Source organism: Typopeltis vanoorti, chromosome 12, assembly GCF_054136105.1.
Source record: "Typopeltis vanoorti isolate ZY-2024b chromosome 12, IOZ_Tvanoo_1.0, whole genome shotgun sequence".
In the NCBI taxonomy this organism is placed as follows: Eukaryota; Metazoa; Arthropoda; class Arachnida; order Uropygi; family Thelyphonidae; genus Typopeltis; species Typopeltis vanoorti.
This window is the reverse complement of record NC_143560.1, coordinates 45,828,132-45,855,725: the sequence shown is the minus strand read 5'-3', so window position 1 is coordinate 45,855,725 and position 27,594 is coordinate 45,828,132. Positions and strand designations below refer to the sequence as shown.

The 27,594-nt window shown below is 34.5% G+C and overlaps 1 protein-coding gene across 5 annotated transcripts in view; it reads right to left on the bottom strand.

Moving 5' to 3' along the window:
- The window catches only part of LOC150100748 (pre-mRNA splicing factor CWF19L2), a 277,753-nt gene that overhangs the window by 231,054 nt on the left and 19,105 nt on the right, over positions 1-27,594 (bottom strand). For all 5 annotated transcript variants that reach the window (XM_090402132.1, XM_090402130.1, XM_090402133.1 and 2 more), the window contains exons 3-4: positions 17,012-17,077; positions 8,327-8,455 (exon numbers count right to left, since the gene is read on the bottom strand). In XM_090402132.1, the coding sequence (XP_090258258.1) occupies positions 8,327-8,455; positions 17,012-17,077 (195 nt within the window). The remainder of the gene's footprint in view (positions 1-8,326; positions 8,456-17,011; positions 17,078-27,594) is intronic.

The following is a 27,594-nucleotide window of genomic DNA, read 5'->3' as shown; positions in this document are numbered from 1 at the left end:
TTGCATCATTAACAAATAGCTGTATGTCACCTATCAAATTGTCAGTCCAATGTCATTAATGTACAGACTGAATAACAATGGACCGAGGACTAATTCCTGTGGTACACTGCTGGTTACCTTAAATATTGTAGACTCACATCCCCTCTATACTACTTTCTGATATCTGTCAGTCAGCCATCTTCTAATCCATGCTAATATTTTATAATCCAAACCATATTCTCCAATTTATGAAACAGTCTTCCATGCTGTATTCTGTCAAAAACCAAAAGTATTATGGTGTATCCATTTCCCTTATCTAGCTCATGGTAACATTATTATAGAATGTGAGCAAGACTGGTAAAACATGACATCTCCTTACTAAACCCATGCTGTTCTTTGCAAAGTAGAGATTCTCTGTCAACCCATTTCTGAATGGGAGCCCTAACCAATATTTCCAAAATCTTACCATTCCTGAGATAATGATTGGTCAATAGTTGGATACATCAATCTTTGCAACCCTTATGCAATGGAATTACCATACATTCTTTCCATTTCTGCAGAATCTTCCCTGTTCTGAAACTCATATTAAACAGTCCAGTCAAAGGAATGGCCAATTCAGCCGAACACACTTTTAGCATATGTGCTGATATCCCATCAGCTGCTATTGCTAAATTCTTATTCAATTTGTGCAACAGCTCTAATACTTCGTCCTCATATACCTGAGTTTCTTCATCCAGTGAATGGTAGTTGTGAACTCAATGTTGCATACACCAGATTCATAACTTTTGGAAAACCTGGCACTCATTAGTTGAACAACCTCATTTACATCTGTCACCATCACACCACCTGCATTCGGTAGAGTTATTCTTTCATGTTCATTCTTTCTTTTACTTGCAGCATATTGAAAGAATTCTTTGGGATGATCTTTAGCTTGCAGAACCAGTTTCATTTAATACCCAGATTTAGCTTCCTGTACAATAGTCGTGACTCTTCTGGCCTGCTGCTTATAACTTTCATAACATACATCATCCTTAGGCACACAGTATTCCTTCCACATCGTTCATTTCTTAGAAATCTCATGCTTGGTAAGATTACAAATCCATTTGACTTTGCAGCATTTAAGCATTTTTTTTAACTGCTTTCCTTGCACTGTCGATATTCTTCCCATCCAGCAACTGATACCATTGTGCTGAACTCGGTATACTCCTCCGTTGGTCATAATTTCCTGCTTTGTAGTTCAACATGTAACCATTTTACTGAATGGAACATTCATAAACTTAGCCACTTCCCAAGTGAGTACCGCATGATCACTGTCACCAATTGGAGGCAGAATAGTTTTTGTCTTTAACTGAAACACCCTCTGACACTATAATCAAATCTAATGCTCTTTGATCTCAAGTTCCTTCTGTCTCATGCTGCTTGAGGAAGTTGTCTCATAATGAATAAATTCAGTTTCATTTTTCTCATGAGATTTTACTGCTACCCAACCAATGTTTGGATAATTAAAGTCCTCCATTATGATTATTCTTTTTTTACCCAATGTCTTTATTTGGTGATGCATTTCTTCATCACTAGCAACCGATCCACCAGATCTGTAACAATACCCCATTATGTATTTGATCTTGTTAGATTCCACCTCATACTAGATGGCTTCATCAAACTCACTGCCACATGAAAAACTATTACTAGTATTACAATCATAGGTCTCAACATTAACTGTATTCAAGTCATCCGATATTATTAGCAGCACATCCCTCCTCTTCTATCCTATCTTTCCTTCCTAAAAATACTTAAATTATGATGGGCATATGTTTCTTTTTTTGATCCTGTTTCACCTATATAGGACAAATTACAAGTGTAATGAATACAGTATACCTCAGGGTGAGCCAGCAGTGGAAGTTGATCCTTGGATGAATTGAATAACTTCTTCGTTCTTTCGTCACTGAGAACAGGAAAACTGGCCCCATGAACACACATGAATACTTACAACAATATGTGGAAGAGATAGGGTCCTCACCACATGTCATTATGCTTGTAGTTATCCATGAGTCACATCATGGTAGTCAACCTCCTAGATAGGAGATGACACATGAATGGGGAATATATATACATTCATACCCTGACTTACGTGAATCCGGAGTTATGCGGTTTCTTATATGTACGTATTCCCGTCCCGCCTCACCACTAGTCATATCTTTCAGGCGCCGGCTACATTCGCCAGTGTTGCACATGCTGTGAACAAGCACTGCCATGTTTCGTGCGGTCTCCATTCACACACGATTTTTATAGTCTACAAACCTTGCGATTGTTTAATGTTATGTTCTTGATAAAAATTTTATCACATTAAAAATAATAATGTCATCCAAAAGAAGCAAGTCCGATTCTTCTACAGCTAGCAAGAAAAGAAAAACATTGACTTTGGAAACAAAACTCAACATTATTAAGGATTTTGAAGGCAGAATGAAAATTTGTGAGCTAGCAAAGAAGTTTGATCTACAGGAATCCCCCAGTAAGAACAATCATAAAAGAAAGGTTTACAGATTTTGGAGGACATAGATTCTAACGAGGAACGAATTGTAGCCACAAGGCAAGGAATAAAAAAATCATTAGCTTGCTATGAAGAAATTTTGCGTGACAAGAAAAAGACATTATGCCATCAGACGAATCTATTAGATTTTATAAAACCATCGATATCGAAATAACTTTCTGTTTTTTATGTACAAAAAACTACAATTATGATTATATTTCTTAAAAAATATAGGTGTTTTTGTAAACCTTTGGTCCCAATTGTATTTGTATATATAAATCACATGCAAAATTATACCCTGAGTTAAGCGAATTTGACTTGCACACTTTTTGTTGGTCCCACCTACCGCGTAACTTCGGGGTTTTACTGTGTATGTATATATATATATACATACACAGTAAAATATAAAATAAAATTCTACTGTAAAAACTGCAACTGATATGAAATATTATTATGGAAAAACTGTGCAAAAATGTACCCACCTGATGCAGAAGGGATATAATATATGATAGCATGATATCTTGCATGAAGCAAAACATGCACAAAACAGTGTCCAGCATAAATGTGTTAAAGAAATGGAGGTGGTGGTTTTTTGGGGAATACTTCATGGGGGAAAGACTCTTTCACAGAACTGAGGTAGATGGAATAAAAGAAAACTGAGAGTAACAGGTCATTGAGTCAGTAACTTTAAAAGGATGTTTTTCAACTGGTGCTGATGGCTGAAGTGTTTGAAAGAGAGGTCATCAGTCAACTGAACTGCTCTCTTCTGAACAGCATCAAGATTTTAGTGAGATCTTAGGTGCACTACTCCAAATTTGAGAACAGTATTTTAAGCCTGGGGAGGTTTGTATAGAATATGCAACTGGATAGAAGAGAAATAGCATCTTGAGTGAAAAAAGGATGCCAAATTTTTTGGAAGCTGAAGATGCCATATAGGTGATGTGATGATGCCTGGAAAAGCTAGTAGAAGAGTCAGTCCAATTGTCTTGACTTAAGTTGAGGATTATCATCAAAGGTAAGTGGAGAATAACTAAGTTCTTTTTTGTGAGAAAACAGAAACAGCTGTTTTGGTAGCTGTAAACAGGATTTCAGGTCAGCAAGAGTAGGTCATTTATATATACGAGAAAGAGGGTAGGTGAAATAACAGAGACCTGAGAAACATCTACATTAAGAGAAAAATCTGAAGAGAGAACACCATCCACCATTACATATAGTGGTTGTCTTGAGAGAAAACTGGCAATCCAGTTACAAAGGGAGGAAGGCAGATGGAAATTTGGTAAGAAACTCTCAAAGACCTTGGAATATCAAGTGTTACAGCACAAAAAGTGTTACAACTCTCTAACACTATTCAAATACACTGCTACTTCTTCTTGAGACACTGATTTGCAGTGTCAGATTATACTTGACAAGAAACTACATTCTTGTTTGAATCCTTAACCCCAAATGTAAGGCAAACATAATTTACATGCAAAGTGTTTTCATGACTAATCTACTTGTATACAGAGACATTTGTCACTTTACATCAATCAATTGCCTTAACACCTTCCCAGAGCTAATTTTTTTTATATTTTTACAGGAATTTGTAGCCCTAGGCTAAAAAAAAAAAAAAAAAAAAAAAAAAAAAAATGACATCATTGAGTTCTGTGTTAAGGGCTGTGTCAATGAACAAATAACCTCCAACATAAATGTCAGTTTTTTAAGGATGAGGAATTGTTGGACTGAATAATGGTGTGACTGCGTTTATAAAGTATTTTCCATTTTGTTGGCTTTCTGTGAACCGAAAATAAGATAAACTATTGAAAGACATATGGCAGATGTGTCTAGGAAAGGCAGATAATTATTTCATTCTTTTTCTCTATTGAAGTAGAGAAAAATTTTAAAAATTAAATGTATTCAATATGTCTGTGCCAGTGTTGAATTGAAGCAGTTTTGCTCCATATAAATACTGGCTAAAAGTCAAGAAAAGGGAACCATTACATTATCATCTAGTTTGTATATTTATTTTTCTATGTAAAATAATTAGAATGAACATTTAGTATGTAAAATCCAATAAGTTCAGGGATCTGATTCTTCCCCCCCCTCCTTCACAAAAAACTTGCAAAAAAAAAACTTGCAAAACTTCACAAAAAACTTGCAAACTTGCAAAAAAACACTTTGAATTATTTGCATTTATGCTGGATATATTACATGAAAAGGAAAACTATAACCAACTATGCTATGTGTGCATGCAGTGGCTAAATAGGTTGTTGAGTTCCCTTATCTTTTTTAGCCACTTTCTCTATAGGATACTTTTCAATTCAGCGACACTCAGAGATTTAGTTTTTTATACTGATCCCATACACAAGATGTTGAAAGGTGCCATGTGTGGGATGCATGACTTAGATAGAAATTTATATATCCATACTCCACTGAAGGATAGTGCATACATCAATTTAAGGAATTGGTTCTAGATGATCTTGAAACTTGCAATGTCTATGCACAGTATGGTTTGTCAGGTGATTAGGATGAATGGAAAATGTTATCATCTGCAAAGCTATGGATAGGATTAGTGGTAACTGAGTGGCTTGATCATGTACAGGAAAAAGAGAGTAGGTGACATACCCTCGAGGTACTCCTGCATTGGTGGTAAAGCATGAAGAGAATGAGCCATCTACCATGACACACAGTGATTGATGAGATAGGAAGCTGACAACACAATTACAGAAGGTGGCAGGTAGAACCTAAGGATGGCAATTTGTTCAGTACCCCTGATTCCAGACAGAGTCAAAAGCTCTGGAGATGTCGAGTGACAATACAGGTTTCACTGAGCTTTTCATCTGAGTCTTTCATCACCAATTAAGTGTTGGGCATCTAGGTAGTGGAGAAGTTGGCTATTGGTAAATTTTTCCATTATTTTGAAGAGGACTGAAGTGATGACAACTGGTGAGTAGTTTGACAGTAGAGTTCTATATTCCTTTTTTTTTGGAATAGGCTGGACATGTGATTCCATTAATATGCTGGAATAAGTAACAGCTATGTATAATTGTAGAGACAATTCAAGACTACTATTAACTCTGGAGCACAATGAGAACAACTGGAGAGATGCCATCAGAATATTTTTTCATTAGGTATCACAATTCATGGCTCCCCCTTAATGTTCCCAGCAATGTTTCGAGCACTTTAGGGTTCTTTATTCTTGTCCACATTCTTCCTTCTATACATCATCCACCTTTTCTCTCTTACTTTAAATTCTATCTGTAAAGATCCATGTTTAGAATTCATGTCTTATTATGAATTCATACAAATAGTAATGTATATATGTTTTTATATTTGCAGTAAAAAAAAAAAGACTTATAATAAGTATCCATGTTTCACAGAGCCTGTGTAGCTCAGTGGATGTGGCGTTTGCCAACCACGGCGCTTGGCCGCACGAAGGAAGACTTGGTTTCGAGTCTAGTCGGCGACTAGAGGAAATTTTTCTAAGCCTTTTTTCGACCGGTTCCCGAGTTAGTCGATCTCTGGCACGGGCAAGCAGGTTTTTCCTCCCGGAAACTCGGGTTTTTCGTCCTGTAAACTCAAGAAAATCGACCGTAGAACCCACATTATTTCAGACATTAAATATATTGTGTTAGGGTTAGGGACCACGAGATGGCGGCACATTTGAGCCGTCTCTCTTCACTGAGTACCGCTTAATTAGTGATAGCCTTGGGCCATCTATCTCTGATTGGTACCAGTGGAGATTGAACTGCCCACTCAGTCTCCAAAAGTTAGATAGGGCTAAATGGCCTCGCCTACTCCCCGTATACAGGAATAAAAAGGTGTTAGCTGATTTTTTTTTTTTTTCTAATGTTTTGATTTAAAATATACAAGCAGATGAATTAATTCAACTGGATTTATCTTTTATAATAAATTTAGTTTAATCCTTTCCTTAATGCATAACATTAGACATATCCGCAAGGAGATGTGTTTTGCATTATGGAAGATACTCAGATAGGAGTGTTGGTAGCTTGTTCCACCTTTGCAAGGAGTCGCCCTGATGTTGCACCATCTTACCCCAGTCCTGAAGATACTTTCAGGCACAAACTTTGTTTGCTCACACTTGAAGGATTAAACTAAATTTATTATATTCTAACCAAGTGAAAAATAAACTTTCAACATGGATTTATCTTATATGAATTTCTTTGAGAAAAATACTGACAATTTAAAAAAAAAAAATCAAAGTTAGTAAAAACTAATGAAAAATTGGTCTACAAAAAAATGGTTATATTTTAAATAGCGCACTGTATACTTACGCTACACAGAAATGTATTGGTGGCAAGGAGCTATTCTAAGCATGCATAAAGATACTGTCCCATTAATAGGTCTCCAAAACACAGGAAGAGAGAGAGAGTTGAGAAAGATGATAAACAGCTGAGGACAGATATCAAGAGGAATGGGGAGTGATTGCTAGTTGCATAAAAGAACAGAAGAAAACTAAACAGAAAAAAATATGGAGAGACTGCAGTGGATAAAAAAAAAAAATGTTTTCTTCAAAGAAGAAATGTTTTTTAAAATCCCTCCACATAAGAAATGTCTTATGTGGAGGGATAAAGTTGCCATAATAAAAAAAAAAGGGAAGGAAAGGAAAAGAAATGTAGTGTTTTAAAAAAAAAAAAATAATAATAAAAATTTATAAAAAGGTATCAGAATGACTGAACATTTAAATTGGCAAAGTAAATATATTTTTCTACAGATGTTTGGAGCATACTTCTAGATATCATTCCTGTGATTAGTGTCATATAAAGAAAACACTCGTAGTATAAAAGTATTTCAAAAATATAAGGAAATTCATTGCTCTGAATGCTGAAGAGGAAAGTAAGTTGATTTGGATGAGTGCACTGTTCATTTTAAAGTAAAGAGGTAAGATTTTTTCCCTCCTCCCCTTTGTTATTTTGAGAAGGGGGGAGAGAAAGGAAGAGCAGCATTTAACACTGAAGGATGCATATGAAATTTTGATGATCAGTCAGGCAACTTTTTTTTTAGATTGATTTCCAACCACCACCACAAATAAGAAATCTGAACTTTAATTTCAGTGGATAAAAAATTCACTGAAATATATCAATCAACAGTTTGAATTCAAAGAAAAACTAATCTGGGAGTTTAAATGAATAATTTTCTAAAATATACTCCTTATCTGAGAAATATAAATTGACCAATGATGAAATTTTTTTGGCAACAAAGCTGTATACAGTTTTTCAGTTTATATTTATTTACTAACTTTGTACATTAATTTTGATTGTTTTAAAAGTATACTTTATTTATTTGCATGCAAGTCTTTGCTGAAACCTAGAAGAGAAGTTGTATTCTCATTCTACTATTTGCTCAGTAACATAAATTACATTATCATCTGGAAATAAATATTTCCTTACCACTCAGAATAAAAGAGGAACAATTAAATTTAAGAAACTCATAATTTTTTTTGTTTTTAATTTAATAATAATAATAAAATAAATAAAATCAATCATAATAAAAATCAAAACATATTCCTGTGTTTTGATCGCATTTACACCCTCTTAATTTTGAAAATGTTCCAATTTCCAGGCAAGTTTGAGTTTTCTCTGAACTTTTCATCTACGTTCCATCTACATCTGTTGTTTAAAACAGCCGTCTCCATATTGTTTTCTCCCAATGAATATAATGTCTAGCTTTTCAAGAAGCTTGTTAACAGATTCCTCCTTTCTTCTTAACCACACACGGTACTGTTGTATTACAGGTTTTGTTGCTTCTCATTATGTGGGGTATAAAAAAAAATGAAAATTTACCACTACAATCAAGATGAAATAATTGGCTAACATTACATACCTTATCTAGTGTTAAGAGGTCTTGAGATACTTTATGCATTTCTCCTTTGTTTCTTTTTCCTGTTGTTTTCAGTTCTTCCTTACTTACTGTGGGAACAAAAGACTCAGGCAAATCCATCCAGGCTTCTCTCTGAATATATATATATATATATATACACACACACACATATATATAAAAAAATAAAAACACAATAAATAAATGAATATGCATACACCTCACAAAAAATATACAAGTTGTAAAAAAAAAATTATTAGCATTATACTAGTGATTTCTCAATAGGCTCAAAACTGATTAGCAGGTTTGAATTTACTTTTATTTTAGTTTTTTTTTGGGTTTGATCTTATCTTATATTCCCTACTGGCCATAACATGTTGACATGGTCACCAAAATATCGATATGAAGCATATGAGAATTAATGGAACATGGATAAGAGTGCAAACCATCTATTATCTCCAATACAAGGTAGGAAAATCTTTCACACTCAGGCAAACACTTAACTGGATTAACTTATAATTGCATTCATAGCTATGTCTCAAAGCAACCATAATTTTAAATAGAGATATTAGAGACTAAAGATATACAATATACGCGTGGATAGGCTTATGTGTTTGTCAGACATGTTGTAATAGATTTCAGTTATGCTGGATATAATACCAGCAAACTATTTATTAACTTAATTTATTAAGCTAATATTTTGCTGGTATTATATCCAGCATCTTCAGAGCACACAACACAAAGTTTGTTACAAAAGCAAGATAACCACAATCCGGTGTAACAGTGGGGCTAGTATAAGTAATTGCAGCATGCAACACAAGACTAAAGTCCTAATATGGTGCTATCTAGGTTAAAAAAATAAAAAATTTAAAAAAAAAGGTTCAAAGTTTTGAAATAGTAGTCCAAATGATAGTCTTAGAAAGTTTGAAAAATAAAATAAAAGTAATAAATATTAATTTGGTCTTAGGATGACTGTCTCCCAAATCTTTGGTAGTTTTATACAGCCATACTTGTTAAGATTTGGAGTATGTTTTAAGGCTTCTTTTGATTCCAGGAACAACCTCTCTGACTTGTAGAAGCTTCTGTGCATTACTTTTGTTTCTTTCCAATTGATCCTGTGTGCAGGGGTATCCAAAGTATGGGCTGCCAGACACGACTTGCCATAGTGAAAGTGTGAGATATATTTTTTGTGTTCACTGAGGCAGATGTCCACAGTTCTTCCTGTCTGTCCATATAGGCTTGATGACAAGAACAGGGCACTTCATAGACTTCTGGATGTGATAAAGGAGTGCATTTGTCCTTAGGTCAACGGATGAAAGTTGCTAATTTTACACAAGGTTTGAATACTGTGTATAGTTGGTGTTTGTTAAGCATCCTAGATATCTTTTCAGATGTGCCTTTAATGTATAGGATGGTGATAATTTTGTTGTAGCCTTTTGTGGTAGAAACAGGGGATTTCTGAGTAGCATTTAGTATGTTATCTATCTTATGGGGATTATAACCACTGGTTAAGAAGGTGTGACGTAGATGAGAAAGTTCAGCAGTGAGAGCAATGTCATTGGAACAGATTGCTCTAGCTCTATGGATTAGTGTTTTTAAGATACCATATTGTTGAGAAGGGTGATGGTGTGATTGTTTGTGTAAGTATCTCCCTGTATGTGGGTTTTCTATAAACCGAAAATGATAAGGAACCTTCTGGAAGACGTGTGTCCAGGAAGGACAGGCAGTCATTGGCTTCTAGTTCCATTGTAAAGTGTATTTTAGGGTGCTGGCTATTTAGATGCACTAAAAATGTATTCAATGTGTCTGGGCCATGTGGCCAAATAGCAAGCACATCATCAACATAGCATAGCCAGAGACTAGTTTGAGAGTGGCTGTGTTGATAGCTAATTTTTCCAGATGTTCTACGTAGAAGTTGGCTAAGAAGAGAGAAAGGGGCGAACCCATACCTGTCCCATCTAATTGTTTGTATATTTTCCCTTTCCATGTAAAATAACCTGCCTGTACTGTGAATTTAAATAGCTGAAATATATCTGGGGGAAATTGTGAATTTAGTAAGTTAATTATTTCAATCAGTGGTACATTAGTGAATAATGAGGTGATATCAAAACTCACCATTAGGTCTGAACTATTTAAGGTGTGGTTTTCTAAAATACTTTTTAGGTGGGTAGAATTTTTAACAAAAGAGAGAGAGAGAATTGTTTGTGTAAGTGGTTAGTAATTTGGCTAAATGTTTAGCTAGTTTATATGTAGGACTGTTTATACTATCTACAATAGGATGCAAAGTGTACCTTGTTTGTGTATTTTAGGAGCACCATATATTCTGGGTGTTTTAACGTGCAAGGGTTTGAGTTTTTTGACAATTTCTTTTGGCCAGTAAGTGACTTTGTTCAGTAACTTGCACGCCTTATTCTTTTTTGAGTTGGTGGGATCTCGACCTATGATTTGATATGTAGACCGGTCTTGGAGCAGTGCATGCATTTTGCTTTCATATTCTGTTGTATCCATTACTACAGTGGCGTTTCCTTTGTCTGATTTGGTTATTGTAATGTGGTTATTATTGTGTAGTATTATATTGCGTTAATATTTGCCTGGCCAAAAGAAATTGTCAAAATACTCAAATCTTTGAACTTTTTTTTTAACCTAGATGGCACCATATTAGGACTTTAGTCTTGTGTTGCATGCTGCAATTACTTATACTAGCCCCACTGTTACACCGGATTGTGGTTGTCTTGCTTTTGTAACAAACTTTGTGTTGTCTGAAGATGCTGGATATAATACCAGCGAAATATTAGCTTAATAAATTAAGTTAATAAATAGTTATTTTCTTATCCATCTGTGTTCATATCATACTGTGAAATCTATTACAACAGGTATACAATATATTTTCATATTTCTACTAATACCAATGTTCTGTTTAGGAATGATAGGAGTAAAAACAAAATAAATATTGTATATGTAATTTTGATTAGAAGTCTATAATTATCAAATAACTAAATTTATTGTTAATGGCATGATAAAAAAGGAGAAATTTCCATAAAGAGTATGGCAATTTCTCTAATTTATAACATGTTCTGTTTTTTTTTTTTTTTTTTTTTTTAAATCTCGAAAAAAACTAAATAAATGGACATTGATGGATACAGGAAATGGTTGTAATCAATTACTGAACATAAAATATATCAGTCTGGAAATGCAATGCCATTATCGCCTTTTTCTTTCCTCCTTTCTTGCACAAAGTGTATTCAGAACAAAATTAAAAATAAAATTTTGTTCTAAAAAGATCATGTGATGTAGAAAAGAAAGAAAATGTAGCATATTTGTAAATAAAAATACATTTATTACTAATTTTGATATTGTGCAGCATTCTTGAAATAGCTATATATTTATTGCTGTTTTTACACTAAAAAGTTGACAGTATATTTTCAATTCTCTTGTTAACAGTTAGGTAGCCATTCTTAAATTTGAATAGCTACATAAAGTCTCACTATTACATATATTCTATTTTTAATAACTGAATATGTCTACAAAAAAAAAAAAAAAAAAGCTTATTAATGGCAATATATTTCTTCCTTGTTACAAGGACACCAGTTGATCACATTCAAAACATGAGTCATGTGCTTACTTGCTCATGTCTCTGTCATAGTTGAGTAAAGAGGAGAATACACTATTAGAGTGAAACAATAATTTTAATTATTAACATGTGACATCATTTTGATGCTGCATAATCACCACCTGTACCTCAATGGATTTTTTGGGAGTGAAGCCTTCTCTTAGTAATAGGGTTGCAGATGCCCTTCTCCAGGAGAGTCAGTGGGATGATCACAGGCATCCATGCTCCTGGCAAGATTGGAATCTTCAGCCTCTTGGCTGAAGAGCAGATATGCTAACCACTCAACCAACCAGGCCAGCAAACAATGATTAGCTTTTGGAATATCAGATACAAGGCTACATAACTTATTCATTATTACTTAAAAAAAAAATTACAAAGACTTAATCATGTCTACTTCCCAAAACTTTTGAGATATGCATGCAATCAGAGCACTTAACAACAGGGACAATTTCAAAGTTTCACAAGTTTAAAGAAATGGACCATCAAATTTAAACTGAATGGGGTGGAAAATCTTGGTTTGATGCCAAAGAACTTTGTGTTTAATATCAGTGGCATGGAAAGCAAGGACAGATATCAGATTCCAGGAATCTGATATAATCATGATCTCAGCAGAACGGCCCACCTGTCCCAAATAAAGTCAATATGAATAGGGCACTTAACAGACAATGGACAATTTATAGTAGTAATTTATCCTTGGTGGATGGCAGAAAAGAAGACAGTTTCAGAGCTGGTGTATAGATTATACTTGACAAGAACCAGTACTGGATCTTATTTGTTTGTTCCAAATTAACTTTACAGTTAACTAGCTCATAGAAAGAGACTTGTTGGGACATTAGTTCTATGTCAGTCACAAACTGAATTAATTCTAATGTTTTAGTGTAGTGCCAGCACGCTTGTCATAGTTATAATTCCCTAAAACTCATAATGTAAATCAGACATCTTCACTTTCCTCTGTCTTTTTATCTCCTTTAAGGTTCAGAGCTTTATTTGCATTGATGCATGCTCGAGCATTACATTGTCAGTTTTCACTTTACTCATGAAGCAAGAAAACTGCCATTACATGTTATCATTACAGAGATTTAACTGAAAATAGTAAATCTTCAAGCTAAACAAGTTTTAAAGCAAGCACAATCTAATTAAATACTGTAGAACATCTTTGCATCCTATTCTTCAAACACTTTATCCCTTAAAGTAGGTGTCCAATTTAATATAGTATTATCCTAAGCTTATTTTCACAGCTCACAACATGAATTAGCTTATATGTAATTAAATAACTGAACATTTTGCATAGTGAAAAAGCTTTTAAATAATGTTATTTAAAAAATACAATCAATTATCTTGCAAAATCAAGTCAAAGACCAGATCATGTGACTGAGTACATTGTGAAAAGACATTGAATGGGTGATGTGTTTTTTGCACATCACCCATTTTCAATACATGGCCAGAACAAGAAAGAATAATTATGGAAAGATGGTACTAGCTGGGGAGAATGGTAGAATGATAACCACTGAGAAGAATATAAAGGAGATAGTGAATGAGTGGTTTATAAAGGTATTTCATCACTGTGAAAGTAACATCATGCAGAACTTGAGAGCAGTGGAAAAGGAGGAGGAGTCAATGATGGTGAGTAAGCAGGAGGTATATAAGGAAGAGAGTAAACTTGATGTCAATAAAGTTTAGCTTTCGATGTAAACTTGAGTAAAGACATGATGATAATAAAGCCCTATCACTGTGTCTTGAGGGAATGTTCCAGGGAGTGAACAGTTTTAAATTACCTCTTTAACTTGGGTCTTAGACTTGCCCAAGTTTCAAAGAAGTAGAAAGAGGACAAAATTGTTCTGCTTCATAAAGGGTGTGATAAGACTAAAGTTTCAAATTACTGGCCAATTTGTTTGTTTGGAGTTGTGATAAAGGTGTTAGAGAGGCTAGTGAAAACAAGGATTCAGAATTCGGTTGACGAGAATGCTCTTTGATGGACAGCAAAGGTCTGCTAAAGGAAGGCTGTGTTTTAGCAATCTACTAAGTACAGCAAGATGACAGGTGCATTGGATAATGGGGAAGAACAGACAGTGGTATATTTAGATTTTGCTAAAGCCTTTGATAGATTGCCACATGACAAGCTGGTAATTATACTGGAATAGATGGTGTTTGATAGTAGATTAGCGCATTGGATTGGAGACTGGCTGTCTGATTGGCATCAGCAAGTTGTGTATGGGAGAGCGATATCCCAGGGGAGGAGGAAAGTCAGCAGTGGTGTGTCCCATGGGTCTGTTTTGGGTCCATTGCAGTTTAATTGATATGTAAATGATATTAAAAAGGGCTTGAATGGTGATATATAGCTGTTTGCAGATAATGCAAAGTTGGGACTATGAGGAGTACAATGGATGCTGTAGTCTTGTAAGAGAGAGTTTGAACAGATTTTCTGAACACTGCAAAAAAAATGGGGCTTCCAGTTCAACACAACAAAATAAAGGTTTTAAAGTCTGGAGAGGAGCATCCAGGAATGTGTTAGCAGAACTAATCTCAGGTGGTATGGTCACTTAAACAGAACGGGAGAGGAAAGGTTAGCAAAACACGTGTTCTCTGCCAGGTTGGCAGGAAAAAGACCCAGAGGAAGACCAAGATATAGGTGGATTGATATGGTAAAAAGTGCCTTAGAAGACAGAAATGTAAGATCTGATAATGCTGGAGTCTTGACAGGTAACAGACTGATTTGGAGAAAAATTGTAGATAGGAAATTAGTAATAATGCAAATTTTTTATGTAGTACTATTCATATCCTGTACATGCCAGGAATTTGATGATGAAGTTTGGAAAGCACAGATGGGATGTTCGGGGACATTTTGCAAAAATTGTGAGGACAGCACAGCACATTATGATGGGGAATGATGCAAAGAACATGAGATGTAAGAGTAAGGATGTTATGTTTCCTTTGCATAAGGCTTTGATCAGATCACATATGGATTACTGTGTGCAGATTTAGTCAAAAAGTTTTCAAAAGGATGAAGGGATGACAGAAAGTTCAGTGATGATTGACTGAGGTGGTTTCTGGAATGGAGAGTATAAAGGCAGATTGAGGGAATGCAAATTGCAGTCTAGTGGATGGAAGTACAAGGGGGGGGGGAGGGATCGAGACATAAGTTCACAAGGGATTATACCAGATTAATGGATCATATTTTTCATAGACTGGGAATGTGATAAGTGTGACACAGTGAATGCATTCATGTCGGTACAATGAGCTGTGTGCATGTGTGCTGAAGGCCCTCCAATGAGGAGGTCTAACAATAATATAATATACATAAGACATGAAAGGATTTATTAAATAACTAATTGCACAGAAGAATAAAAATTAAAATATTAAACAGATAACAGAATCTAAAAATCAGTTTCATGCCAAAATTTTTCACTTATGTTAAAAGTATCTCACATTTAGCATTTTTTTTGGGGGGAAGGGGTTCAAACTGGTTTCCTTACTTTTAAAAATCTTAAAAGCAATACTAAATGGACATATAGGAGATACAACTTTTAAGGCAGATAACAAGATGACCAGAGAAAAGCTTTTCAAACACTACAATTATGTGGGGTGAATGGAACATTGTACAGAGCAATACATAGTCTAGATTTAAGTTGCAAGTCAGCAGTTAGAATTGAAGGAAATACAGGAAGATGGTTTAATGTAAAATCAGGAGTATGACAAGGATGCACATTATCTCCACTCCTATTCATCATATATATATGGATTACATTATGAAAGAAAGTGACACCAGGGCCTGATATTAGAATTGGAGATGTCAAACTTAGTTCTCTGCTTTATGCAGATGATGTTGTACTCTTAAACACACACAGTGCAAGTCTACAGGATTCTCTAATTAAATTGATGGAAATGGACTACAGAATAAGCAACGCTGGTATTGTGGGAAGCCAGCTGAATAAATTTATATGGAATAAGAAAGAAATTAACCAAAACTAATCTAGAAGTACAAGATAGCGTTCAAACCGATTTTAAGTTATGGATTTGAGAGGTGGGCTAGAAATAAAGAACTTGATCAGAGATTAGAGGCCACATATATGAGAGTTCTGAGAAAAATTAGGACAGTGAATTGATGGCATCAATGGCAGAATTTGACACTGTTAGCATTCAAGAAAGTGTGAGTAGGGCTAATCTAAGGTGGATTGATTCAGTCAGAAATGCCTTAGAAGAATAAAATGTTATATACAACAATATTGGAGCTGACAAGTAATAGATTAATTTGGAGGAAAATTGTTGAAAGAAGATTATTAATAATATAAACATATTCATTTAGTGCTGTCATAGTAGCCTGAATGTCCCTGTCATCATAAGGAAATTGATGATGATGACTATATGGACAGTCCAAGTATGACAATCAATTACTAGACACATCAGTCAAAAGAGATATTTATACCAGCTGACACCAGGGATCATCAAATGGCCAGTTTGAAATGTGCATACTGAACAGTTAGTTCTAACAAAGCATCATGAACTTGAAATTTCTCTGTTAGTATAAACTAATCGCCTTAGATAATGCAAGACACAGTTTTTTTATTTTGATTCTATACATAGAATGCAGTTTCCCCTTGTGTGCCAGAGCCAACGGTGGATTATTTTCTAGTTGTTGGTGTACTACCAAGCAAGTTGCAAATAAATGGTTATACTGCTTTATCCACTCTAGAATGGGTGTTGGGGATCCATTTTTAAACTAGGATTTGTAAAGAAGATATGTTTTGCATGTGTGTGTGTATGTGTGTGGTAAATACACATTTAGTTTCAAATTTTCAGACAATGCTCAAAAGGACTGGTGGGTGGGCAGTTGTTTTTCTCAGTAGGATTTCAGTTACAAAGTTATGCAGAAAATGCAGCTGCATGTCTTATTTCAGATTCCTGACAATTTACAATGTTTCTGAAGAAAAAGAATATACATAATTAGATATAATACATGGCTATTGAGCATATATTCTTAACAATTTTCTCTCTTCTTGTTACACAGATTTCTCTTTATACATTTTTATCAATGTGCATGCATTTTTTCAAAGTTAATTCATTTAAAAAAGAAAAAGTCAAACCTGTGTGTGAGATGATAATACAACTGATGGGGCTTCAATCCATTCTTCTTCACTTTCTGTATGTTCCTATTTAAAACAACTTTTCTTAATGAAATATGTATTAGTATACATTTCACATACTAGAGCGAGCATGATTTTTTTTTGTTAATGTTAACTAATATAACTAAATATTATGCTTCAATTAACTAAAACTGAAAAGCAAACCAAAATATCTGACTTAACTGAGCCTGGGATGGATTTCCGTGGTGGGCTGGCAACCTACGACACGGTCAAAAACCCTGATGGAACTGATATAGAGGCAGTGCCAATATTTCGGTGCAGTCCGGAGGGCCATACCCAGGAAGTCTTAGTATCATGCCTCCACGTGGACCCCCCCCCCCCCGGGAAACATGGTGTCGTAATGAGCCATGGCAAAGTTGATACTAAGCAAAGAGCTGGCAGAAAGCTGTAAAGTGCATCACCCAAAACGTTATGTGGCCAGCGTGGGAGATGTTAGGACTGCAATAACATCTGCTGTTTCATCATTGGCGGAAGAATTCATATATCAATGGCAATGTGAAACAACTGGCAGGCGGAAGATTCTGAATACAGATCAATGGCTAACAGAGTGAGCCAAGTTAGCTGGCTATTGCAGATGTGAAAGAGATTGGAGCCTCACCAGGTTACTATCCTCTATCCTACAGTTGACCATGAAGAAACAGAAATATTTTACAAGCTATGCTTTGGAAGTTGAAACCTCTGCAACGTCCCAAGCTGTAAATAGTTACAGGGAAGAAGACACTGAAACTGTGATTAAAACGAGCGCTGCAAGTGCACTCTATGATGATGTCAACTTAAATCCGAAAGGAAGGTTGGCATCTGATATTCCTCGTTTGAAAACAAGAAACAGAGTCTTGAAAATTGGAACGTGAGAACATTATATAAACTAGGGAATTTTGACAACCTTATACAAGAAATAAAAAGACTTAAAGTTGATGTGATGGGAATTAGTGAAACAAGATGGCCTAACATGGGGAAAACTAGAGAATGCAGGAAGGTTAAAGACAAGTGGTTAAATGAAAAATGTAAAGAAATAGAGGAATTGGACAAGAAACACAATAGCAAAGAAATGCATAAATCAATCCAAGCCCTGACAAATAAAAAGAAAAATTTCAACCATAATCCTTGTATAAAAGATCAAAATGGAAAAATGCTACTAGAGACACAAGATATCATAAAAAGATGGAAAGAATATGGAAAAGAACTGTTTGACTCTGATCGCACAGATGATGGTGAACCAATTACATATGAAGAAATAGAATACGCTCTAAGCCAAATGAAAACAGGTAAAACACCAGGCCCTGATCAGATCCCTATTGAATTGTTAAAGAAAGTAAATGAAAACACACTTAATGACCTAAAGGTTATTTTTAATAACATCTATGATTCAGGATACATCCCTGATGATCTAAGGAAATCTATCTTTGTCACTATTCCCAAAATTCCAAGAACTTTTGAAAATTAGTCTATATACAGAATATAGACTAATAAGTTTAACAAGCCATGTTACAAAATTACTACTGAGAATAATCCTAGAAAGAATAAAAGGCACTTTGTCAGTAGAAATAGAAGACACTCAATCAGGTTTTCAAAAAGACAAAGGTACAAGAGAAGGAATCTTCAATTTGAAAACATTATGTGAAAGAAGCCTTGACAACCAGAAAAGCATATATCTTTGTTTTATTGATTACACCAAAGCATTTGATTCAATAGATCACAAGAAATTAATACATATCCTACAGAATAATGGGCTAAAAGGAAAAGATCTACATATAATTACAAATATATACTGGAATCAAATGGCCTCAATAAGATATAAAAATACATATTCTGGCAACTTTGAAATCAAAACAGGAATAAGGCAAGGATGTGTCTTATCACCCTTACTGTACAATATATAGTGAGCAAGTTTTTAAAAATATTTCAGAACTGAAGGGTGTAAAAGTTGGAGGTAGGAACTTCAACAGCTTCAGGTATGCAGATGGCACAGTTCTTATAGCTGAATCTGAAGATGATCTTCAAAACTTAATCACATAAATTTACAACAGAAGCTTAGACATGGGACTAATTATTAACCTAAAGAAAACAAAGTGCATGATTATATCAAAAGAACCAATAAATAAGAAACTGAACATAACTGTTAACAAAAAAAAAAATTGAACAGGTTCAGTCTTTTATATATTTGGGACAAATGTTTACAGACAGAGGAAATTCCCTTAAAGAAATAAAAAGAAGAATAGAGATAGCAAGAAAAGCCTTTACTGATATGAAAACTGTTCTAACATCCAGAGATATTAATATAGACACAAGAAAAAGATTAATAAAATGCTATATCTGGTCAAGCCTTCTCTACAACAGTGAAACTTGGACTCTAAATAAAGAAGCAGAGAAAAAATTAGAAGCTTTTGAAATGTGGACCATCAGATGAATGCTGAAAATACCATGGACAGAGAAAATGAAAAATGAAGATGTTTTAGAGAAAACAAAAATGAAAAGAACATTAATGAAAATAATTAAAGAGCGAAAACTTAAATATTTTGCACATCTAACCAGACAAGAAGGCATTCAGAAATTAATATTAGAAGGGAAATTGGATGGAAAAAGAGGGAGAGGTAGACCCAGGAGAATGTGGTTCGAAGACATTAAGGACTGGACTGGCTTGAATTATCAAAAATGTTCCAGAGCAGCAAAAGAAAGAAAAAGGTTCCGTGACATGGCTGCCAACCTCCTTCTAGGAGATGACACTTGAAGAAGTAGAACTGAAAAAAAAAAAAAAAAAAAGTCCATCATATTTAATATGTAATTTTAACTGAGACAAGACAAAACTGTTTAGACTGAGAAACAATGGTTTGAGTGGACTTCAATTAATGCCTGTTTTTTAGTAGTAGTTATCTCACAAAAGCATATATTAGGCCAAAATGACAAAACTATAATTATATTAAAGTTACTGATATTTTGCAGAACTCAAGCATGTAGTATCCTTAAAATGCCAGAACATGAGCCACTACAATTAAGTATATAGTAGAAAAAATTCAAAACTGTAACAGAAAAAGCATAAACTAAAATCTTGGTTCTTGAGTCCCCTGAGATTACAAGTAGCAGATAACAGACCCATTTCCCTAAAGATCTATTAGATCTGCAATAAAACAGATCTAAACCAGATCAAAGCTCCTCCACATCATACTGATGACATTTGCTATTTGGCCACACTGCCACAACTCATAAGGTGTGTTCTTAGGGCACTTGAATAATCTTAACTCTTGATAAAATTTACTTTAAAAATTAAAAACTCTGCTTTTAATTTTTAGACATGTCAGTTAACAGACTTCCATAAGAGAGATAACCAGAAAATTTTAACAAAGGGTTCGCATCATCGAGCAAAAAAAAAAAAAAAGCCGTATTTCACACAAAAATTTTTATTAATACAGCTTGTGTAGGGGAATGCCAATCAAAAAGTATGAGGGGACAATCAACCTGCAAAGGCTATCATTTAAACATGAAATATTTGCACACAATCATCTGTATTAATTTATCTTACATAAGAAAAACATTTAACTATCAAAAATAATAAGAATAAAATCTTTTATAATCATGCATATGCAATAGTCCGCATTTTTTTATAAACAAAATAAATTTGTTTTGCTTGCAATAGAAGTTTTTATGACAAACAATCTATAAATAATAAATAAATATTATCTAAACACAATAATATTGAAATGCCTTATATTTCTCTTTTGTTTTTATACTTCAAGTGATAATCAATGGTTTTACCATACGACTAATTACCAGAAGGGTAAAGATAGCGCATGCGCTTATTTTATTTTCAAACTTGGGCACATTTGTTATAGAGGAATTGAAACAATAATTCCAAATAATTTATACACTGCAATAGACTAATTTTTGTTAGATTAACTTATGAGTTTGTCACTTAATATATTTCAAAAAATTATGTTTTTTTTTTTGAAAAAATAAAAAAAGTAAACAAGAAGAACAAGGGGGCTCGCAAATTTGAGAAACATTTAACAAAGAGCTCACGCAAGCCCCTTATAGCTCACTAGGAGTTAACCATCCAGATGCTATCAACAAAAAAACTCACAGATATCGCACATTGATATCTGAACATTAATTCACACCACCGCAACTATCCTGTGAAAGTATATGCAATAATAAAAAAAAAAAACATCAGCACACAGAGCTAGAGCTTATTTCCTTAAATGACAGTTTACACTCCAAAAGAAAATCAAAATACATTTGTGATTTTATCAATAATGGTTACAATCCTAAAAATATAAAGAAGTTATTAAACCCTATAACCTAATTGGAGACAAACTAACAGAGAGCCATTAAATCACTACAAAGTGTAGCAGTCATTTATATTAAAGATGTATCTGAAAACATTAAGTATGCATGAGCGCACACACACACACACACAATTTTTTTTTTAGTTATATATGTTCAACAACAATTTCTATAAGCAGAATTATCAGCAAAACATTAAAGATCAATATGAATGAATAAGGGAAGCTAATATTAAAGTGTTCCTTGTTTGTTCTTCAAAAAGCAAAGTTGATCCATTCTCAATAATATCCATACAATAAAAATGTAGAGTAGAGGATAAAAAAAAAAAATATTTAGCAAGGGTCAAAGCTGTATAACTGAGAGGAGACCTCCACATAGCCTTTAAAGGAATGCGGAGAACCAACCAGGGCTTCTGACCTAATGTCCAATCCTCACCTTCTCGTAGTGCACCCTGTTGGGTATCTACTTGGATACTGAACGAACGAGGATGGGCTGGCAATTTGGGATTTAGCTGACCAAATTGTATTCCCATTGGTTAAACCAAAATAAAAAATGATGGTACATGACAAAATTTCATGCCGGCTGGGGCGTCGTCCGGTTAAACAAGACCCCCGTTGTTTTCGCCAGGGAACTAGGGTGAACAACGAAAAGTCAGCTACTGGAACAAATCTGAAAACACACCCCCACTCAACATCACCAGAGGTAAAGATCAGTACCATCAACATAAGAAGCCTGAATGGCAAAGAAATGGAACTAGCTGAGGAATTAGATAAGTACCAGATCAACATAATAGGGGTGACAAACAAAAAAGACAAAAACTGGTGAGTTCTTTCTGAACAATAAATACAAAATGTTATATTCAGGCAATTACAGAACATTAATCTTCTTGAATGGCAGTTAGTCTCAAGTAGAGTAATGTGGGCAAATATGATAATGGGGAACTGGACAATGAGACTTATTTGTGTCTATGGTCCCACAGAAGGTTCTACTAAGGTAGAAGTGGAGGAATTTTTTGAAGCTTTAGAAAAAGCAACTGAGACAATGAAAAAGGAAAAGTTGGTTCTTGTTGGGGATCTAAATAGCAGAGTAGGAAATGATTGTGAGACATACAAAAATATTTTGGGAAAATTTGGAGAAAAGAGCAAAGCTAATAATAATAATGGCAAATGTCTGTTGGATTTCTGCTCTGGACATGGACTGGTTATTATTAACACCATGTTCCAACATAAAAATGTGCACAAATTCACATGGAGAGAAGAGGCAAGGAATAAGAAAAGTCTCATTGACTATGTTATTGTTGACAGTGATGTTTTCTTCCTGGTGCAGGACACCAGAGTGTACAGAGGATTTGAAATTGGAAGTGATCACTATTTAGTCTTGAGCAGGATAAAATTGAATTTCATATTGAACAGAATGACATGTAAGAAAGTTTTAAAGTGAATAAAAGTTGAGCAGTTCTCAGATGTGAACTGTAGACTAAAATACGCAAAGATTATTGAAGAACAAAATGAAAGAATTTGAGAAGGAATCAAACCTTGGAGATTCAGTGGCAAGCCTTGAAGAAAGCCCTGATTAATTCAGCTAGAGAGGCATGTGGTGAAGTTGTCTGCAAGGATAGAAAAATTAGAACTCCGTGGTGGTCACAGGAAGTTAAAGAGGCAGTGAAGGAAAAGAAGAAAGCATATCAAAAGTTTCTGGCAAATAAGTCAGCTTGTGCTCTTAGAGAATACAGAGATAAATGCAAGAATGCAAAACACTGTGTAAAACTAGCTAAACAAAAGTCATGGGAGGACTTTGGCAAGAATATAGAAAATAAATATCAAGAAGGTGGCAAATTATTCTGGAGGTTGTTGAAGAAGCTTAAGAATGGAGGAAAGAGTGCTGTAATAGAGATGATAAAGGTGACATGAAAATGGGAGAAAAGGATATCCTTAAAGTATGGAGTAATTACTTTGAAAAACTGTTAAATGAAACAAGCAGTGATGACACCACAGTGGTAAAAAACACTGACCAGGTATGCAGTCAGGAATACATATCCATACTTGAAGTAGAAAAAGCCATTGAAGGCTTGAAATGTGGAAAGGCAGCAGGAGTAGATGATATTCGACCAGAAATGCTGAAGTATGGTGGTATAAGAGTCTTACAGCGGCTGCACTGAATAGGTCAGAAAGCCTGGACAGAGGGACGAATTCCCAATGATTGGAGTAGAGCTCTCATAGTACCCATATATAAAAAGGGAAATAAAACTGAATGTGAGAATTACAGAGGTATTTCCCTACTGAGTGTTCCTGGCAAGATCTATGCAAGTATACTTGAGAAACGGTTAAGAAGAATCGTGGAAGGAAAGCTTGGTGAAGAACAAGCTGGATGCAGGCCAAATAGAGGCTGTCAGGATCAGATCTTCACTTTACGACAAATAGTCGAGAAAGCATGGGAATATAACAAAGATCTGTATTTAAGTTTTGTTGATTTGGAAAAGGCATATGACAAGATGCCAAGAGAGAAGCTATTCAATACGCTGCAGTTATATGGTGTCAATGGGGAATTATATCAAGCAATACTTAGTCTTTATTTGAGTTGTAAGTCGGCAGTTAGAATTGAAGGAAGTACAGTAAGATGGTTTAATGTTAAATCTGGTGTGAGACAAGGATGTACATTATCCCCTCTGTTATTCATTATCTATATGGATCACATTACGAAGGAAAGTGGTATTAAACATGATATCAAAATTGGAGACGTTAATGTCAGCTCTTTGCTTTATGCAGATGATATTATACTTCTAAATAAATCTGCTACAAGTCTACAAGAGTCTCTGACTAAATTGAATAACTGTTGTAATAGATATGGTATGAAGGTCAGCATTAAAAAGACAAAGATAATGAAAATAGGCAGAATCATTGAAAATGTCAACTGTGTTGTGAATGGAGAACCTGTGGAACAAGTAAAACATTTCAGCTATTTAGGCACAATTTTTATTGAAGATGGTAAATTAAATATGGAAATAGACAACAGAATCAACAAAGCTGGTACAATAGGAAGTCAACTGAATAAATTTATATGGAATAAGAGAGAAATTAGTCAGAACACTAAATTAGCTGTATACAAGACAGTGTTCAAGCCAGTTTTAACTTATGGATCTGAGAGCTGGGTCAGAAGTAAAACACTTGACCAAAGACTATAGACTGCAGATATGAGAGTCCTGAGAAAGATTATAGGCGTGAACAGATGTCATCAGTGGCAATATCATATTAAAAACGAGGATATTAGGAAAGAACTTGACATTGTCAGCATCCAGGAATGCGTTAGCAGAGATAATCTCAGGTGGTATGGTCACTTAAATAGAATGGGAGAGGAAAGATTAGCAAAACAAGTGTTCTCTGCCAGGTTGGCAGCAAAACGACCCAGAGGAAGACCAAGATATATGTGGATTGATACGGTACAAAGTGCCTTAGACGATAGAAATATAAGATCCGATAATGTTGGAGTCTTGACAAGTAACAGACTGATTTGGAGGAAAATTGTAGATAGGAAGTTAGTAATGACGTAATTTTTTTCATGTAGCACTATCATATCCTGTACACCCCTTGAGGGTACATGGCAGGAATTTGATAATGATGATGATGATGAAGGTACTAAGTGAAAAGCTGTTTTAACTGCTTTTCTCTTGTTTCCTCTTCTAGGTTTACAAAAATTAAATACAGATCTTTGTTATATTCTTATGATTTCTCAACTATTTTTGTCATTATCATCAAATTTCTGATACCTACCCTCAGGGGAAGTACAGGAAATTATGACAGTACTAGATGAAAAGGTTACATCATTACTTACTTATTGACAATTTAACTCCAAATTAATTTGTTGTTTATCAGGACAGCAATAATATTTAATCATTTTAGTTTTCTAAGACTCTTCTCATTGCATCAATTCACCTAGATCTTGACATCAAGCACGTCATTTGCTACCTTTCCTCTCCTATTAAGTGACCATACCACATTAATAAAACACTCTTGATATTAACAATGTCAAGTTTATTCCTGATATCCTCATTTCAAATATGATCTGCTACTGATGGCATCTATTCACTCCCCTAATCTTTCTCAGAACTCGCATATTTCCAGTCTATGATCAAATGTTTCATTTCTAACCCAGAGATATTCCTCTGTAATTTTCACATTCAGCTTTATATCTTTTTTTTTTATATAGGTGGAAACTATGAGCACTACTCCAATCATCTGGAATTCACCCTTATGACCATACCCTCTGGATTATGCAGTGTAACCACTGCAAAACTTTTATACCTTCATATTTGAGCATTTCTGGTCAAATATCATCTACTCCAGCTGTTTCCATATTTCAAATTTTTGATAGTTTTTTCTTCCTGAAGTATTTATATGTACTTATGTTTGCATTTCTCTTGAAATTTTTCTACTATGGTTCCATTACTAATTGTTTCATTGAACAGCTTTTCAAAGTACTTACTCCAGGCATCTAAGATATTCTTATCTTCAGTTTTAATGTCACCTTTATCATCTTTGATTCTTTTTATAGTACTCTTTCCTCCATTTCTAAGATTTTCTTTTTTTCAATAGCCTCCAAAACATCTTGCTATATGTATCTTCTATATTCTTACTGAAGTCATCCCATGACTTTTATTTAGCTACTTTCACACATGGCTTAGCTCTCTTACATTTTTTTTTCTCTGTATTCTTTTAGGGAATCTGGCCAACTTATTTGCCAAGAATTTTTAGTATGCTTTCTTCTTTTCCAGAACTACTTGTTTAACTTCTTATGTCCACCATGGAGTTCTTATTTTTCTATTCTTACAGACAGCGTCACTACATACCTCCCTAGCTCAACCAACGTCATCTTCAGTTTGTCACTGAGATTTCAAGATTTGGTTCTTGTTTTCAAACTGCTTCAAATTTCCTTCAATAATGTTTATATAGCCAAGTCTAAAGTTTACCTGTAAAAGCTGCTCAACTTTAATTATTTTTAAAACTTCTTATATACTGTTCTTTTCAACATAATATCCATTTTTATCCTGCTTAGCACTAAGTAATAGTCACTTCCAATTTCAAATAATCTGTACACTCTTCTATCTTCAACCAGCATGAAGATAGCACTATCAACAATGACACAGTCAATGAAGCTTTTCTTATTTCTTGTGTCTTCTCTCCATATGAAATTGTGCACATCTTTAAGTTGGAACATGATGCTTGTAATAACTAGTCCATGGTCTGAGCAGAAGTCCAGCAAATACTTATTATTAATAACTTTGTCCTTTTCTCCAAGTGTTCCTATATGTCTGGTGGGATTCATTTCTTATTCTGCTGCTTAGATCTCCAACAATGACCATTTTTTCAATTTCTTTGTAGGCTGCCTCTTCTAATGACTTGAAAATTTCGTTCACTTTTTGTGGGACTATGGAGTCAAATAAGTTTCATTGTTCATTTTCCTATTTTGAAATATGCCCACATCATTCTACTTGAAACTGCCTCCAATCAAGGTTTATCTTCATGTTTGGTGTTGAATGCTATCACTACTCCTTCCTTTCATTAATCATTACTGTCTGAATATAACATCCTATACTTACTTATTAGTAAGATCTCATCTATTTTTGTTTTCTTTGTCTCAGTAATGCCAATTATGTCCACCTAGTACTTTTCCAATTTTTCTGCAAGTTCTATTTTTTTTCCATTAATACTCCTTATATTGATTGTTGCTATTTTCAGTTCTGATGGGTTTCTTCTTCTATATGTTGAATTGGAGCTTGTTACAGTAGCTGGCTTTTCACTATTTGTCCTGGTTCCCCGATAAAAAATAGTGGGGGATCTTGTTCAACCAGGCAACGCCCCAGCCAGCATGAAATCTCATAATGTTGTACCATCAAACACATTTGTGGTTTAAGCCAACAGAGCATACGATTGAGTGGGTTAAGTCCCACATGGCCAACCTTCGTTTTCATTCACCAATATACAGTACTAATGTACTATAGGTTGATCAACCAGCCTCTCGTGTATGGGCTCAGCATAAATAAATAAATAAATAAAAATTTCAATACCCAGTAGATACCTACTAATGGGATGCACTAAATGAACATGAGGATTAAACATTAGGTCAGGAGCCCCAGTCAGTTCTCTGCATTCCTTTCAAGAATGCAGAGAACTGACTGAGGTTCTCCCAGTGTGGAGGAGACCTACACATTATTTGGCTTAAATCCATAAGCAAATCCTTTTCAAAATAAG